The sequence below is a fragment of the Thamnophis elegans genome, chromosome 2 (genome assembly GCF_009769535.1).
Source record: "Thamnophis elegans isolate rThaEle1 chromosome 2, rThaEle1.pri, whole genome shotgun sequence".
NCBI lineage: Eukaryota > Metazoa > Chordata > Lepidosauria > Squamata > Colubridae > Thamnophis > Thamnophis elegans.
The window spans coordinates 36,641,292-36,657,093 of record NC_045542.1 but is presented as its reverse complement, the minus strand read 5'-3'; the positions used below and the strand labels follow the sequence as shown (position 1 = coordinate 36,657,093).

General features: G+C 45.1%; 1 protein-coding gene across 3 annotated transcripts; it reads right to left on the bottom strand.

Annotated features, from left to right (window-relative positions):
- Positions 1–1,419: 1,419 nt before the first annotated feature.
- On the bottom strand, positions 1,420–15,038 carry SUOX (sulfite oxidase). Of its 3 annotated transcripts, none has more exons than XM_032210004.1 (4): positions 14,401–15,038; positions 7,811–7,877; positions 4,842–5,013; positions 1,420–3,932 (listed from the first exon to the last, which is right to left on the bottom strand). In XM_032210004.1, the coding sequence occupies exons 2-4, from the start codon at positions 7,864–7,866 to the stop codon at positions 2,502–2,504; spliced, it is 1,659 nt and encodes a 552-aa protein (XP_032065895.1). In that variant the 5' UTR covers positions 7,867–7,877; positions 14,401–15,038; the 3' UTR covers positions 1,420–2,501. The 3 variants fall into 3 exon arrangements, with proteins under 3 accessions (XP_032065895.1, XP_032065897.1, XP_032065898.1); XM_032210006.1 differs by lacking the exon at positions 14,401–15,038 and adding an exon at positions 9,876–10,798; XM_032210007.1 differs by lacking the exon at positions 7,811–7,877.
- Positions 15,039–15,802: the final 764 nt, after the last annotated feature.

Genomic DNA, 15,802 nt, shown 5'->3' with positions numbered 1-15,802 from the left:
CAGGAGACCATCCCCCACCTCATCAGGAGCATGCCCAGGCGTTGTAGGGTGGTCATACAGGCATGTTGAGGCCACACACACTACTGAGCCTCATTTTGACTTGTTTTAAGGACACTACATCAAAGTTGGATCAGCCTGTAGTGTTTATTTCCACTATAATTTTGAGTGCAACTCCAAATCCAGACTTCCATGGGTTATTAAATTTGATTTCCATTGATAATTTTTGTGTGATTTTGTTGTCAGCACATTCAACTATGTAATGAAGTATTTAATAAGAATATTTCATTCTAGATCTAAATACAGATCTAGGATGTCTTATTTTTGAGTTCCTTTTATTTTTTTGAGCAGTATAGTAACTTAGTGAACTCAGTAAAATTTAGTAGCTACTTCACTGTTCAGTAAATTCTTAATGTGATGGATGGGTTTGATGAAGTGATATCAGAAAAAAATGTCTTTTCAAAGGAAGTGGCAATCAGCTATTTCCCAAACTGTAGGCAGAACTCCAGGATGTAGGAACTGGAGGATCCCCGTTTTTAAAAACCTGGTTATAGGTAGAGGAAGAGCTCAAGACTCTGATCCTCTCTTTGTCTGCACAAGCCACAGGGGGAACTTGTGGTACCCAAAACTAGAACCCCTGATTTCTAGATTTAAACCTTAAATATTGAAATGGCCCATTTCTTCCCAACTTCCAATGAAACCATTCCATTTACTGTCACGCAAATCTCCCTTGTAGGTGCGATGGATTCCTCTCCACCACCCCCCGCCCCCATGTATTTCCTATCCGCCTCCTCAGCTTCCCTGCTGTATTTATAATTGGCAGGGCGCTCTTCTCTCTCGCAGCGGACTGGGGGCAGGGAGCAGCCCGAGCACTGGCGGCAGGAAGGGCAGCGGCAGAAAAATCTGGGCCAGAGGTTTGGGGGAGGCGGGGTGGAGGGAGGGAAGATGTGGTTTTGGAGGAGAAACAGAGGCTCTAACGGTGGAATGGGCGGCGCCCTCCTTCCACGCTGCCGGTTGGCAAGGGCTGCCGCCAGCAGAGAAAGAGAGGCAGCCCCCTCCTCTGCCTCTTCTTGCAAAGAGAATCAGCAGCCCTCCAGGACCCTCCCCTCCCTCCCTCTCTCTCCCCCTCCTGGGCTTAGGAACCCGCCTCTCCGCTTTCCCACTTCTGGGCTGCAAAGCGGATGGGAGGCCGATACGCTTTGGTGCCTCAACTCGCCAAAGGAAGCTCAGCTCCTACAGCGACCCTGGATCGCTTTTTTCAATCCGGGTTTTTAAAAAATAAATAAATCAGGGAGGAGGGGCACAAAACGGAACAGCCAGGCAAAGCCCTTGCTTTGTGGGTAAGGATTTCGAGAGGAGCTCCCAAGCGGGGAGAAGGAGCCTTGGGAAAGAAACGAGTTGGCTTCTCTGCTTTGCTTTTAAATGCACCCATATAGGTGTGCGTTTCTCCGTTTTCTTCCCTATCGCTGGTATTAAGCTCTTGTTGGAGGCTGGATGGCCTTTCTGGGGCTTGTTATTTATACACAACACACTATATCCCCTTCTATAGCCCTGTCATTCCAAGTAGAGTCTTGCGCCCTGCGAGGGGGCCACCTCCAGCACTCCTCTGCCACCTTCCTTGCCTCTTAGCGCCCCCTGCCGCCCCCCTTGCCTCTTAGTGCCCACCTAAGTCATCTCCCCCAGGGGGCAGTACTGCCCACTTTGGGAACCACTAGTGTAAGGCAAGCTCCCAGGTCTTTAAATGAAAATGCTAAGCTTCCGATACTCCTCAGTGTTAATTGTGAGAGAAATATCGACTCCTCAAGTTCTCCCACAAAATAGCTGAAGGCACTAAATACGGCAAGGCCAAAGTTGGCATCATACCTAAATGGAGAAAGCAAGGTAATAAAATGGCCTACGTTCCTAAAAAGATGGGTTATTTAGTTTAGCGTCAAGTGATCCGATACCATTAATAAATCTTTGGAGGGGGTACCCTAAAAAAGATCTCCAGCCAGAAAACAATTCGGTGAACTTTGACAACTGAAAGAATTCTAAAGAGTATAAAAGTCCAAATCCAAAATTCCTGAGGAAAGTGGATCTCCGTTAAGGAGAAAGCTAAGTGAAGGAGAGCAAGCAACGCTTTCGAGACCACCACACCACGAGAAAAAGAAAATAAACACCTTAGACTGAGGTAAACAACGAGAACCCCTTTACGACCTGTAGACGTCAATTCCCAGAATTCCTAAGCCAGCATTGCTGGTTCAGGATTCTGGGAGTTGAAGTCCACAAGTCATATAAGGCCATAGTGGCACACCCCATCCCTACCCTACCCCCCAAATTCTACAATCACAGGAATTGCACAGAGAATGAGGGGGAAAAGCCCAGAAGTCACCAGACCCTTGTTCAAGGACTCAGCCCTTCTTCTTGGTTTCTTCCAGGGGGCAGGGGTAATGTTCCTGCAGCAGCAGACAAAAGTAGAGAAGCGAAGATGCAGTCCTCAATGCTTCTAGGCCCAGTCAGGCCTCTCACTTCTTTTCCACGGGGACACGGACCTGATGCCAAGCATTATTGAGGACTCCCAAAATGTTCCAGAGTGGTTCCACACGTTCAGGTTGCACATTGTAGCTGGTGTCCACAGCTTTGCAGACAATGTTCAACTCCTTGGTTCCAGCAGGCACAAAAGCATCCAGCTGCCAAAGCTTCCAAGCCCAAGCTTGGCCAGGCAGCTGCTCCTCACCAGTTAGTGTTGCCTCTTTCCAGTTTTTCCCACCATCCAGAGAGACATCTACACGGATCACCCTCTGCCCCCCGCCACTCCACGCATAGCCCTTCACCTTGAGCTCCCCAGGAGAGACAGATGTCTTAGAAGATGGCTCAGTGATGGCGGATTGGATGGGCATCTCTTGAATGGCAGGTGCCTTGGAGAAATCCACTGTCTCCCAAGTTACAGAAGAAGAGAATCCTTTGTAATCCTTTTGCTGCCAGTGGCTCTTGCTTTCCTCTGGCCCCACTGTAATCCGAGCCAGCCATTTAACATTACGAGCCCCCACCACTCCTGGCACAATAACTCTCAGAGGGAACCCATGGTCTCGAGGCAGCTCCTCCCCATTCATCTCATATGCCAAGAGGACGTCCACATCCGGACTCATGGCTTTCTGAAAAGGGATGGAGGCTCCATATACAGTGCCACTCTGATCCTGGTCCAGGCCCTCAAAGGAGACATGACCCTCATACCCTGGTTGATACCCGGCTTGCATTAGAACATCCCGAAGCCGGGCACCACCCCAACAGGCATTGCTAATGGCCCCAATGCTCCACCCGAGCCGGTTGGTATTCTGGATGGCGTTGATCTCTGCCCGGCGATTGCCAGCACACTGTATGGTGGCGGTAACCTCGTGTTTTGGAAAATTCTGTTTCAGATCTTGCAAAGAGAAGGACAGGGCCTGTCCGGAGGGACTCTGAATGCACAGGCGATAGGCTTCAGGGTCCACAACCGGCACTGGGAGATGGTTGCGCTTGAAGAAGAGCTCGTTAGGGGTCAAAAAATATTCCGCCAGTAACTCTGGAGGAGGTTCTGCATTGAAGGGCTTGAGGGTATTGACTCGGAGAGCAGGGTGGCGCGGGGGATCGTTGGCATAAGGGTCATCTGGACTTGGCAGAGGAGGCTCTTCTGGGCTCAGCTCTCCTATTTTATATTCCTGAAGGATCTCTTGGACGTGATCTTGTTTGTGCATAGCATAAAGCGCCCAGAAGGGTTCCAAAGCCCCGCCTGCTGCCAGAAGAATCTTGCTTTTGCCCCCGGGGTGAAGCTCTAAGAAATCGGTGACATCAAAAACTTCATTGCCGTAAGTCACCCACACCCGATTCGCTTCGTTATGATGGCGGCCCACTTCTTCTCGGGTGAAGCGAGGGAATGAGGCAGTATGGGTGGCCGTTGGAGGCTCAGCCGTGGCTGTCTGTGAGAAAATCGAAAGAGGCAATCAGGAAAGGAACAATACCAGAGGTGGGATTCAGCAGGTTCTGACCAGTTCTGGAGAACCGGTAGTGAAAATTTTGTGTAGTTCGGAGAACCAGTAAATACCACCTCTGACTGGCCCTGCCTCCATCTATTCTCTGCCTCCCAAGTCCCAGCTGATTGGGAGGGAATGGGATTTTGCAGTAACCTTCCCCTGCAACACCCACCAAGCCATGTCACTCCCACCAAGCCACGCCCACAGAACTGGTAATAACATTTTTGAATCCCACCACTGGACAGTACACATGGATTTGGAGCGGGCACATTCCAGTGACTCTCTTTGCCTACGCAGATTCCCCTAACCAGATTGTTCAGGCTGAAGAAGTTGCTTGTATGGACAGCTAAATGTCTCAAACCAACAAGAAAATACATCCAGCTGCCATGATTCAACTTCTTCCAGATATTTCTATCTGGATGACTAAGAATCTTCATCGACAGTATTCAGAGATGTTCCTCTCAACTCAAGAGCTCTACCAGGCATGGTTTGAACTGTCCAGACCACAGTCCAAAAATAGCGGAAGCCAGGGCCTACATAGGGATGCAGTTTAAGCAGTTTTAAGCAGCAAAATAACTGCTTGAGGCATCTGTCTCAAGCTAAAAAAAAAGGAGGGAACAAATATCCATTATTTGGCCACAAAAGGCATCACAGTGACTGCACGTGGGGCATACTTTTTGGGGCCCTTCAGTAATGGGGCCTTTCTGTCTTAAATAGTCTCTGTTTTCTTAAACCAGAAAGCATTTCGGAAGTCTCAACTGAAGCAGAGTTTCAACACCCCCCTCCCCCCAGCAGCCTGGAGCCTTCCGCGCTCCATTCCTAGGTGATATGCCGTGCCATCTTTCACTCCCACACCTGCCAATGGCGGTTTCCATAAGCCAAGATGCTGCACACACCCAGGCCTGCTCCCACTGCTACCATCAGCCTGCGTCTTCTGCTGCCAGCACTGTTCCAAGTGCTATGGGTACAGAAGGGGAGCTGCACCCAATAAGTGGGAGGACAGTTTCTCCAAGCCATCTCTCTTAACCTGTAAGGGAAAAAACAAAATGGATCAAATGCAATACTTTAAGAAGACATGTACACCCAGAAACACTTCACACAAGTTAAGCCTTTCTTAATAAAGATCCTGAAGATGAAACTCAAAATTCTTTGGCCACCTAATGAGAAGGAAGGACTCACTGGAGAAGAGCCAGTGAAAGACAATATGTCATCTAGTATCTTAAGAGGTCTCTAAAAAGAGGAAGAAAAAAGGACATATTATGAAAAATAACCTAATAATAAGCTAGAAGCTGTGTCTCTGAACATTAGGGACAAGGAACTGCTACCCAGTTTGCACAGTTCCTGGAACTAAAACGATTGTGGCCCACAAAAGTAGCAGGCCAAATCAGATGGATGCTTGATCCTGTCTAGCAAGGCTGCTCTATGTTCTGAAGGGCTTCAGGTTATCATGGCAGAATTCTCAGTAGCCTTCCAAAGTTATTTTACCCCCTCAGTTCTTCATGGATGGTAATGACAGATGGTTATCAAGTTGGGTTTTGCAAATCATGGTTGAGTCCTTTCTCATCGTAGAAAGCACATACTCTATTCTGCAAGCAGCCATTTAAGAAGAGGTGTCCCGGAGTCCTTTAAATGTATAGGTAAAAGTTCCCCTCACATATATGTGCTAGTTGTTCTCGACTTTAGAGGGTGGTGCTCATCTCCGTTTCAAAGCCGAAGAGCCAGTGCTGTCCAAAAACGTCTCCGTGGTCATGTGGCCAGCATAACCAGACGCTAAAGGCTCACGGAACGCTATTACCTTCCCACCAAAGGTAGTCCCTGTTTTTCTACTTGCATTTTTTATGTGCTTTCAAATTGCTAGGTTGGCAGAAGCTGGGACAAGTAACGGGAGCTCAGTCTATTACACGGTGCTAGGGATTCGAACTGCGGACCTTTCTGATAAACAAGCTCAGCGTCTTAGCCACCATGTCCCTTTTCCTTTAAATGTACTGGGTCACAACTATGAGCTTTTTGAATGTGCTGAATCATGTGGCACACTTACAAAATCTGTGATGCAAATACAGAAAAACAACAGCAAAGGAAACTGTAGAAATCCATTACTGGGAGAAGGAGGAAGGGGAGAAAGCGTTAAAGGAAGCTGCCAGGAAGCAGAGGGAACTCTTCTCTGGTCTCCAAGCAACAAAATCTAAGAATCCCCCTAACCTACTTTCAAATAAATCTTCTTAAAACAAAAGGGTGGTTTCCTATTTTCAGAGAGAATAGTGTGAACATGCGACCTAGAGGGCGAGTTGCCAGATCTCTAACGCAAGAGAGTTTGTTCAGTTCCTTGGCTGGCCTTCTCTTGACTTGGCAGAGTTCAGCTTTGTTTTTGAGAGCAGCTTGCGTTCACCACATGTAGCAAGCTTCTGAAATGTTGAAAATAAAGTCAACAAGAAAGCACCTTCTGGTTTATGATGAGAAAAAGGAAAAAAAAAAACCATTTCCCTGAAAGCAGAGGCAAGTGAACTTTTTGCAGCTGAATTGTTCCTTTTCTTTAAACATCTCCCCCCTATTTGGGTCTTTAAAGTCAGAATGAGTTTGGCCCCCAAGGCTGCAATATAACTAAAGCACATGGATCCAATTTTTCAAGAAGCTTAACATGCCACTGGAGGCTCTATTTTAGCATGCACAAAGTCCAGTAGTACACCATCATTTTTTTAAAAAAAGGAAAACTCTTTTCTGCTACACTTGGATTGCTCGATCTTTAGTTTGAAACTTAAACTTCTGAACTTTTGCAATCTAAAGCAGATGATTACTTTTCACGAATCTCAAACATTACTGATTAACATTTTCCTCCACTCAAGGTGAAATTGAATGAGTAATAAAAAGGATCTCCGAGTTTGTATCCTTCGTCTGGAACTGTAGAGGTAGAAGCCCCACTAAAAGGGAAAGGAAGCATTTATAGATAAGATTAGAGGCCTATAAATATCAGGGCAAGGAGCCAAGGCAAACAGATGGAAATAATATTATTTAGGTAAGTTGGGCTAAGGTGTCAGGATTTGTTTTTACTAAGTTGTAAAACTTTTATTAATAACCTGTAACACGATTTGAGAGGGGAAAAAACGGCAGGTTGGAGTTGGGACAGTTTTGAAAAGAGGACAGGAAGAAGTTGATAGACCAAGCTAAGCTCTTGCAAGACGGCTATTATTTAATTAAACTGATTTAATCTTGCCTGAAATTAAAATTTGGGTAATTTAGACTTTTTAAAACAGTATCAACACTCTAAAAAGAAGACCTTTGAGCTTTACTGCCTTTTTTTAATCCTACAAGGCAGTGGTGTCAAGCTCCCATCGTCACAGCATTGTCACGAGACGTATCAGGCCTCCCCCCCCCTCGCTAAACCGCGTGTGGACAGTGTGTGATGCATCTGGCCCTTGGGCTGGGAGATTGACAGCCCTGTTATAAGGTAACAGTAACGTAGAAACAAGTTCACTGTCTAAAAATAATTATAAAGGGAAATGGTCAACAATGATATTCCAATATCTTATAAGCAATCTTAATACATGACATAATGAATAATGAGGTTATCTCATCATTCTTCTTCTTAGCTGAACCCCTTCTAACTTCATCAAGACAGCATTAATAAAAAGCATCTCTGATAATAACTTTTAATTATTGCCACCATGTCTAAGATTCCAGTTGACAAAGTGTTCTGGACAGTAGTTTTTTGCATCCACTTTGACAGAATTATAGGAAGCAGGAATTCTGAATCTGGATATATTGTTCAGAATTAAAAAATTTCACCTCACTATAAATATGCTCTCAAATGAGTAACTCTTTTTTCATACCAGTATGTTCTCTGAAGGGTACAGAAACCATTTCCGCTGGATCTGGACAGCAACATCTTCCCCAAAACTACATGCAAAAGAGAGAATCAGCAAATGTTGTTACAAGAAGGGGGAAAAATCACGCAAATGCCTACTATAGGCACCTTTGAAAAATCACATTCTTCTCCTTAACTTTACTGCTGGCAAATACATACATTGGCTTAGGCTCGGTAAGCATTATAAGTCAAAATATGGCTGGAGATTAGTGCAGAAAATATTCAAATCTATTTTTAAACAGCTATTCCTAGAAAGTTTGGAAAGCTAATTGTTACCAGTATGTGCCAAGATGATAGATATGCCCATTAGATAATCACTTCACTAGTATACTGTTGAAATATGTATGTATGTATGTATGTATGCGTATCCAGGTTCCATCAGGGGTGGGTTCTGGATTCTCCTACTGTCGGTTTGCTCTGGGATGCGCTTTGGGCGCGGCCGCATGCTTGATGCATGCTATGTGCGCATGCGCAGTAGGTAAAAAAATGCTTCTGCACATGCACAGAAGCAAAAAACAAGATGGCGGCGCCTATGGCACTGCTGATAGAACCGGTTCAGGGGTGTGGCCAGCCAAGTTACTACCTACTCAGCCGAACCGGTAGGAACCCACCTCTGAGTTCCATTGAGTAAGCTATGGCATTTACTAAAAATACAAGTGTATTTTCTCTGCTGCCCCGCCCTCTGGAATGAGCTCCCTCCCCAATTCAAATGGTATCCATCCTACTGGGATTTTGAAGGGTCCTTAAAAGCCTGGCTCTTTGTCCAGGCCTTTGAAGAGTACAATTGATAACCCTTTCTTCCTTCCTGTTTTTCTCTGCCACTGTTTTCCCTTTGTGTTCTATTATTTATGTTTTCTCTATTGTTGTTTGTATTTTAAAAAATATTTTAAACACTGCCCAGAGCTGCTGGAAGTTGGGCGGGTATATAAATGTAATAAAACTATTATGCAATTCAAGAACAATCCCAATTGGAGTAGGAAACAACAGTCTTAATTTTAGACAAAACTATACAGCTCCTCCTCTTCCTCAATTTGTTTTAATAACAGGAAACTTAAAAAGTAGTTTGTCAAGTTTGTATAATTGATGGGACGCTACAGTTCTTGTAAAAGCGGTAAATTTTCATATACAGGCAGGCAGGCTTGAGAATAAGATTCAGAGAAGCTGTTCTTTACCTGATTTTGACTAAGCAAAAAGTATTTAGTCCAACTACTTATTGTTTTTTTTTAAATGCTCTCAGATATAACCTAAAGATTATATCACAGTGTAAGTTTTTAAAAACAGCCCCGAGAGACATTCAGCTGCAGTTTCTGCCAGGCCACAGTTGAAGAAAAAAAAAGACACCAACAGCTGTTGGGTGATAAGATAAGAGAGTATTACTTTCTGCAGCAAATGGAAAATTGGGAAACTGAAAGCAGAGCTGAAGACCTAGATGGGCAGACCTCCAAATAATAACTGAGGAACTCTATTTTAATTGTGCAACATGGTCTATTTCTAACAATAAAGTATTATTTTATTTATTGATTCAATTTATCTTAAAACAGTGACCTTGGCTAGCGAACCATCATCAAAACAGTTAACCAGTTAAAACACAATATAAAAAGAGAAAAATAAAATAAAATTAAGTATAAATAGAAATGAAGAGATATTATAATCCAAAGGTGCCAACAAAACCAGCTGACAAACTGTCAAATCATGTCACCCGGAGGCCTCGTGAAGATATTAAATAAGAGGAGAGGTCATAAGTCACTTCTATCAGTGCCACTGTAACTTTGAATGGTCACTAAATGAATGGTTGTAGGTTGAGGATGTGATGCATCCAGCCTGCGGGCTGTGAGTTTGACACCCCTGAACTGAACCATCTCACCTGCCTCTGTTACCTTAGCAATCATCACACCTGAGCTCACTGATTGCACACAGCCATGTTAAAAACATATTGAGTCGCCATTGTTGCGCTCCTTCTCCATTGCCATGCAGCCTAACACTGTTCGGTGCGCCACAACTGGTCCATAAGCTAAAGTTGTTCCACATACCTGGTGCACCCAATCTGATTGTCCAATTTCTAGTTCTGGGGGGTGGGTGGGTGATGGTCCTGTCACAGCAGCAGCCCAGACAAGGAAGTAAACCCCATAAATTCTAGGCACCAAATGCAATCCTGGCCCAAGCTGCAATGCAGCCTATAAGAAAAACGAGTTTTGCAGGCTCAACAGGAAGTAACATCCACCGAGCTCAATTGATGAACCCAAATTCATAGAAACTCCACCATTTCCCAATCCAACTGTTCAAGCTGGTTCCAGTCCAACCCATCAACCTGCTACAACATGCTAAAACTAGCTACTATTGGCAGATCTCTGCAAAACACCTGGCCTTGGAGCCATCTTAAAAAACAAAAGGTAAACAGTATTTTGAAGTAACTTCTTCAAACAAATGTACAGTAATTAATCCCCAAACAGCTAAGGAGTTATGAAAACTGGTGTCCAATCAACCCAGTCAGAAGTGTGACTTAGGAGCAAAAAACCAAAGCCATCAAATGAGCTGGAAAGATTTCAAGTCCAGGACAAAATCCAACTTTCTAGTCACTGTTATTTCTGAAATGTTTGGTTGGAGCAATAGGGATAAATTGCTTTTTAATAAAATCTTTCAACTCTGAACAGGAACCACAATTTTCCTTGAAACCATTGGCATCTTAAGTAGCTTGAAAGTCACAGAGAAAAAGTTCCCTTTTCAACTTTATCTCATATTGCAAACAAGAAAGCTCCCTTTCAAAATTTTGAACATTTGTTGACTATATTTTCTGATCTGACTTTCATATAGCATTTTTATTCTTCTGTGGATAGATCCATTTCTCCTGGTTTAATTTAAGCTCAGTGTAAATGAAAAGTATAGTTTTTGCTAAATGTCTATAGAGATTCTCAATCATCCAGGTCATGGGTGTCCCATGGGCGCTTTTTCAAAAGGCAACTGGAATTTGTTTTTCCTTGAAGACGGAAAACTTCTTGGATGAGAAGTGAAACTTCTTCAAGGAAAAACAAAGTACAGTTGCCTTTTGAAAAAGCACCTTTGGTTCAGTTTTTGCTAATAGGCGTCATCTGAATTATGGCATGTAATTTTTTTTGGCTCAGTAAATCAATTGGATCCTATGTTACACGTGGGGATGACTAGATTAGTTTACAGTGCAAGGCATATACTTATCCCAGTTAATGTATATGATGGCCTTTGAACACATATTAATGGTACAACCTTGCTAAGAATGTCTGTTGCATTATGCACAAACATGGATATAATTCTAAACAATTGCATAGTTGAGCAATGTCATATATAAAGCTTCTTGTGTCATAAATGAAATTTTATCCTTCATTAATAACTTAAAGCAAAATATCCTTAAGCAGAATATACCTGGCAATTAAAGGCTTATAGGCACTCAGGCTTCCAGGAAATAAATTTGGAGTTGCAGATCTGCAATCCCCCCTTGCTTCCCAAGTAAAGTACAGGAAGATAAGTTCTTCCATGCTGCCAATAAAAGCAATCTTTGCAAGAGTAGTTTAATGTAAACATATGGATTTTGTGCACCAGTATAACTTTTGCAGCCTCCAGCGCTTCTCTAGAATGGGAGGAGCACACATTCTGGGGCTGTTTTGGAATGGTGCTAGCAAGGCATAAGAGCAAAACAGGCATTTGTAAATGCTAAATATATTTTTCTCCTTAAAAGTCCCCAAACTCTCAAATAAAATAGCTATTGCTCTATCCTCTTCTGGAATGCAGTCCTGGAGACCATAGCTACTAGATAAGGGCAGCTAAAATCCAGAGAGTCACTAACGGTAGCCAAAATTTGATTTCCCCTCCATCTCTTTGTTGCCATCTAAGAGTATTCGGCGACTTCAGCTGGTCCAGAATGCGGCCGCGCGAGCGATCGTGGGTGCACCTCGTTTCACCCACGTAACACCTATCCTCCGCGAGCTGCACTGGCTGCCTGTTGATCTCCGAGTGCGATTCAAGGTGCTACTTATCACCTACAAAGCCCTTCATGGTATTGGACCTGGGTACTTGAGAGACCGCCTACTGCCAATTACCTCCCCTAGACCGATACGATCGCATAGATTAGGCCTCCTCCGAATTCCATCATCCAGCCAGTGTAGACTGGCAACTACCCGGAGGAGGGCCTTCTCGGTGGCTGCTCCAACCCTCTGGAACGAACTCCCCGTGGAGATTCGGACCCTCACCTCCCTCCAGTCCTTCCGCGCCGCCCTAAAGATCTGGCTGTCCCGGCTGGCCTGGGGTTAAGACCCTAACCCCACTCGAATTGTGTGACTGTTGTGTTTTTAAATGATGTAGTGTCTTTATGTTGTAAAATGTTTGTCCTTCCCCCCCCCCTTTTTGAACTGTGAGCCGCCCTGAGTCCCCCCAGGGAAAAGGGCGGCATACAAATAAAGGGAAAATGAAATGAAAAAAATGAAAGCTCATTAGATTTTCAAAGGCCGCATCTTAAGTAACCAGTCTTAAGTGTTGCCAAATTAATATACCATATAAGTATGGGGCCCTCAGGGTCAAGGAAGTTGAGGCAATGATTGATGCTTTATCACCCACTTATCTAATTATTTCACACCTGTTTTTCTACCTTGTTTTCGTCTACACAACAATTACATTTTAGCCATTGTCCTACCACTTTAATTAAGGAAGTTCAAATAGCTGTATGTCAGATTATGGACAAAAACAGGAAGAATAGGCATAAACTAGCAAAAGTTCAGCTAAAACTATGTGGATGGGACAAAAACCTTTCCCTGAACTAACTGTTTGGCTGGGTAGGTCAAATTATTTTACAAGTGCTATTTTGCTATCCATGGAAAATCCGTAATAGTTGTGAAACCAAAAAATAGAAGTAAATTTTCCAGTATTTTCATCTGGACACCCCTGAGAATTAAGCTGTAATGAATACAAGTGAGCCATTCACCAAAATACACATTTTCTTTCAATCATGCAATTCCTGATATGTTTAGATTACAATTTTATCAGACTTGATTGTATTCGTTGGGAATAGTATTACTGCATCCCAGATTAAGAACCAACATGGGGCACTGTTTATGGTACAGTATTGGACTATGGCTCGGGAGAGTCAATCAGTCAGGGGGACTGTGGGGCAGTCATTCACTCACTGTCAAAGCTTTTGGCAGCGGCACTGAAAAAAGTGACTTACAACAGTTATGGCCACTTACAACGATTCTAGCATCCCCATGGTCACAAAATCGTGACCCGTCAAAACCGCGGTCCACTAAAGCGCGCCCGATCAAAGCGCGTACGTGACGTCATCAGCAGCGCGACAAATAAAATTAAAATAAAATTAAAATAAAATTAAAGCCAGCCGATTCACATAAAGGTAAGGGTTAGGTTTAGGTTTAGGGTTAGGTTAAGGGTTAGGGTTAGGTTTAGGGTTACGTTAAGCGTTAGGATTAGGTTTAGGGTTAGGTTAAGGGTTAGCGTTAGGTTTAGCGTTAGGTTAAGGGTTAGGTTTAGGGTTAGGTTAAGGGTTAGGCTTAGGCTTAGGGTTAGGTTTGGGGGGGTTAGGGTAAGGTTTTCGCTTTAATTTTAAATTTACCGCTCACAGCGTGCCGTTTTCGTTGCACTGTGATGATGTCACGTACGCGCTTTCGTCGAGTGCGCTTTAGTCTACCGCGGATTTGTGGTGGAACCCACAAAATTTGGATGCTTGGCAACTGACATGCATTCATGACAGTTGCAGTGTCCCAGGGTCATGGGATCTCCTTTTTGCGAACTTCTGTAAAGCAAAGTCAGTGGGGAATCCAGATTCACTTAACAACCTTGTGGCTAACTTAACCTCTGCAGTGATTCACTTAAGAAGGGTGGCAAGAAAGGTCATCAAAATAAGGCAAAACTCACTTAACAACCGTCTTGCTTAGGAACACAAATTTTGGGTTCAGTTGCGGAGAAGGACTTACCTATATTACCTAGGCCACCTTTAGTTCCTAAAGAAAAGGTGGACTTTGCCTTTAACCAAAAACAACAACAACTGCTCAATCATGACTTTGGGCAGGCTGGGGACAACAGGGTTGCTAAATGTAACGGGGAGTTGCCAAGTTCAATGCCCGGAAAGGTGCAGCTGAAAGCGGAACAAGTTACATTGTGTGTAACCCACCAGCACAACTTGTACAGGCTCCAGCAACGTGGGTGGAAACACACATTCTGGGGCTTTTTTTTTTTTTTGCAACCGCGCTAACGTGGCTCAAGAGCAAAACGGATGTTTACAAACGCTAAACGTATTTATTTACCCTTTAAAGGAGTGCAATAGCTGTAGCGCTACCCGCTTTTGGCAAGGCAACTCCACTACTCTAGATCAAAGCAAACGGCAGGCCTCTTGGAAAGAGGAAAAGGGGAGAGGGGGGAAAAAAGGCTTTCGGGGTTTAAGCCCCGAAGCCAGGCGACCCCTAGCGTCCTCCCTTCGGATCCAGCGGTCCCCGAGCTCCGGGGGAAGAGCGGAGGACCCCAAGGCCGAACCAAACACACGTGTCCCTTGGCCTGGCCCCCACCGTGGAAAAATAAACTTGCCCCAAACTCCACTCGAGAAATCCGCTGCTCCGAAACGCTGCTGGGGATTCAGAGCTCGATTCCTCCGCTCGCTCCTTGCCCCGCCGGGCCGAACTCCGGGTTCCTTCTAGAGACTTGGCGCCCCGCCGGTCAAGCCCGCCTGCGGTCCGAGGAAAGCGCGCTCTCTCGGTGGCGGCGGCGATGACACACACGCCTTCGCCTTGGAGAGATCCCCGGGAGAGGAGGACCCGCGTCTCACGACCTCGTCCCGCAGCGCCCGAGGCCAAAAAGAGGACGAAGCCGGGAAGGCGCCCCGGTCCGCTCTCGCTCCGGGCTCGGTGACGCGCCGATGCCGATAACCTTCCCTGCCCTCTTCGGAATGAGGCTCCGAGGCGGCTCCCTCGCCGGTGCGCCTTCCAGGATGCTCCGATTGGAGGTCGTGGTGCGCAGGTACCGCCGCGATGGCCCTGCCCACTCCCGCACCACTGGAGGGCTTGGCTCCGGCCGCTCGAGTTAGCTGGAAGGGCGTGGAGCTTCCTCTGCCCCTCTCCTAGGGCGCTGGAGTACAAATCCCTTGGTCCTCAGCCATCAGGACCGTTCGTTGGCATGAAGAAGCCTGTGGTGTTTACTAATACCTCTTTGTGTTTTTAAATATTTAGAATAAAAAGAAGTAAACCACGAAATACAGGTAGTCCTCGATTTAAAGGTAAATTCCCCTCACACATATGTGCTAGTCGTTCCCGACTTTGGGGGGTGGTGCTCATCAAAGCCAAAGAACCATTGCTGTCTCCGTGGTCATGTGACTGGCATGACTAGCTGTTACCTTCCCACCAAAGGTGGTTCCTATTTTTCTGCTTGCATTTTTACATGCTTTTGAATTGCTAGGTTGGCAGGAGCTGGGACAAGTAACAGGAGCTCACTCCCTGCCGACCTTTCTGATCAACAAGCTCAGCATCTTAGCCACTGAGCCACCACCGCCCTTTGTTTTCAACTTACTGAAGTAAGTTGAAAGTTACTGTTGCCCTAAAAAATTTATGTTTTTCAGTTTAGACCAGGGGTGTCAAACTCAAGTTGTCACCGTCGCATTACATGATATATCAGGACTTTCCCCCCCCCCCACTTTGCTAAATGGCATGGGCTGGCCAGCATGTGACGCATCTGGCCTGTGGGCCGGGAGTTTGACTGTTCTGGTTTAGACCATTGCAGCATCCACTTGATTGGAAGCTTGGCAACTGACTCATATTTATGACGGTTGTAGTGTCCCGGGGTCATTTTGAGACCCGTCTTGACAAGCAAAGTCAATGCAGAAGCCAGCTTCCCTTAACAACCATGTTACTAACAACATCTGCAATGATTCACTTAACAACTGTGGCAAGGAGGGTCATATATTGGGGTGAAACTGTCTTGCCAACTGTCTCAGACA

Excerpts from the sequence above, each read along its gene's own strand:
- SUOX (XM_032210004.1), bottom strand. The coding sequence starts at position 7,866 with ATGTTGCTGTCCAGATCCAGCGGAAATGGTTTCTGTACCCTTCAGAGA. Across the intron at positions 5,014-7,810 it reads ACCCTTCAGAGAACATACTG|GTTAAGAGAGATGGCTTGGA; the intron begins GTATGAAAAAAG and ends TTTCCCTTACAG. Across the intron at positions 3,933-4,841 it reads ATGGAAACCGCCATTGGCAG|ACAGCCACGGCTGAGCCTCC; the intron begins GTGTGGGAGTGA and ends ATTTTCTCACAG.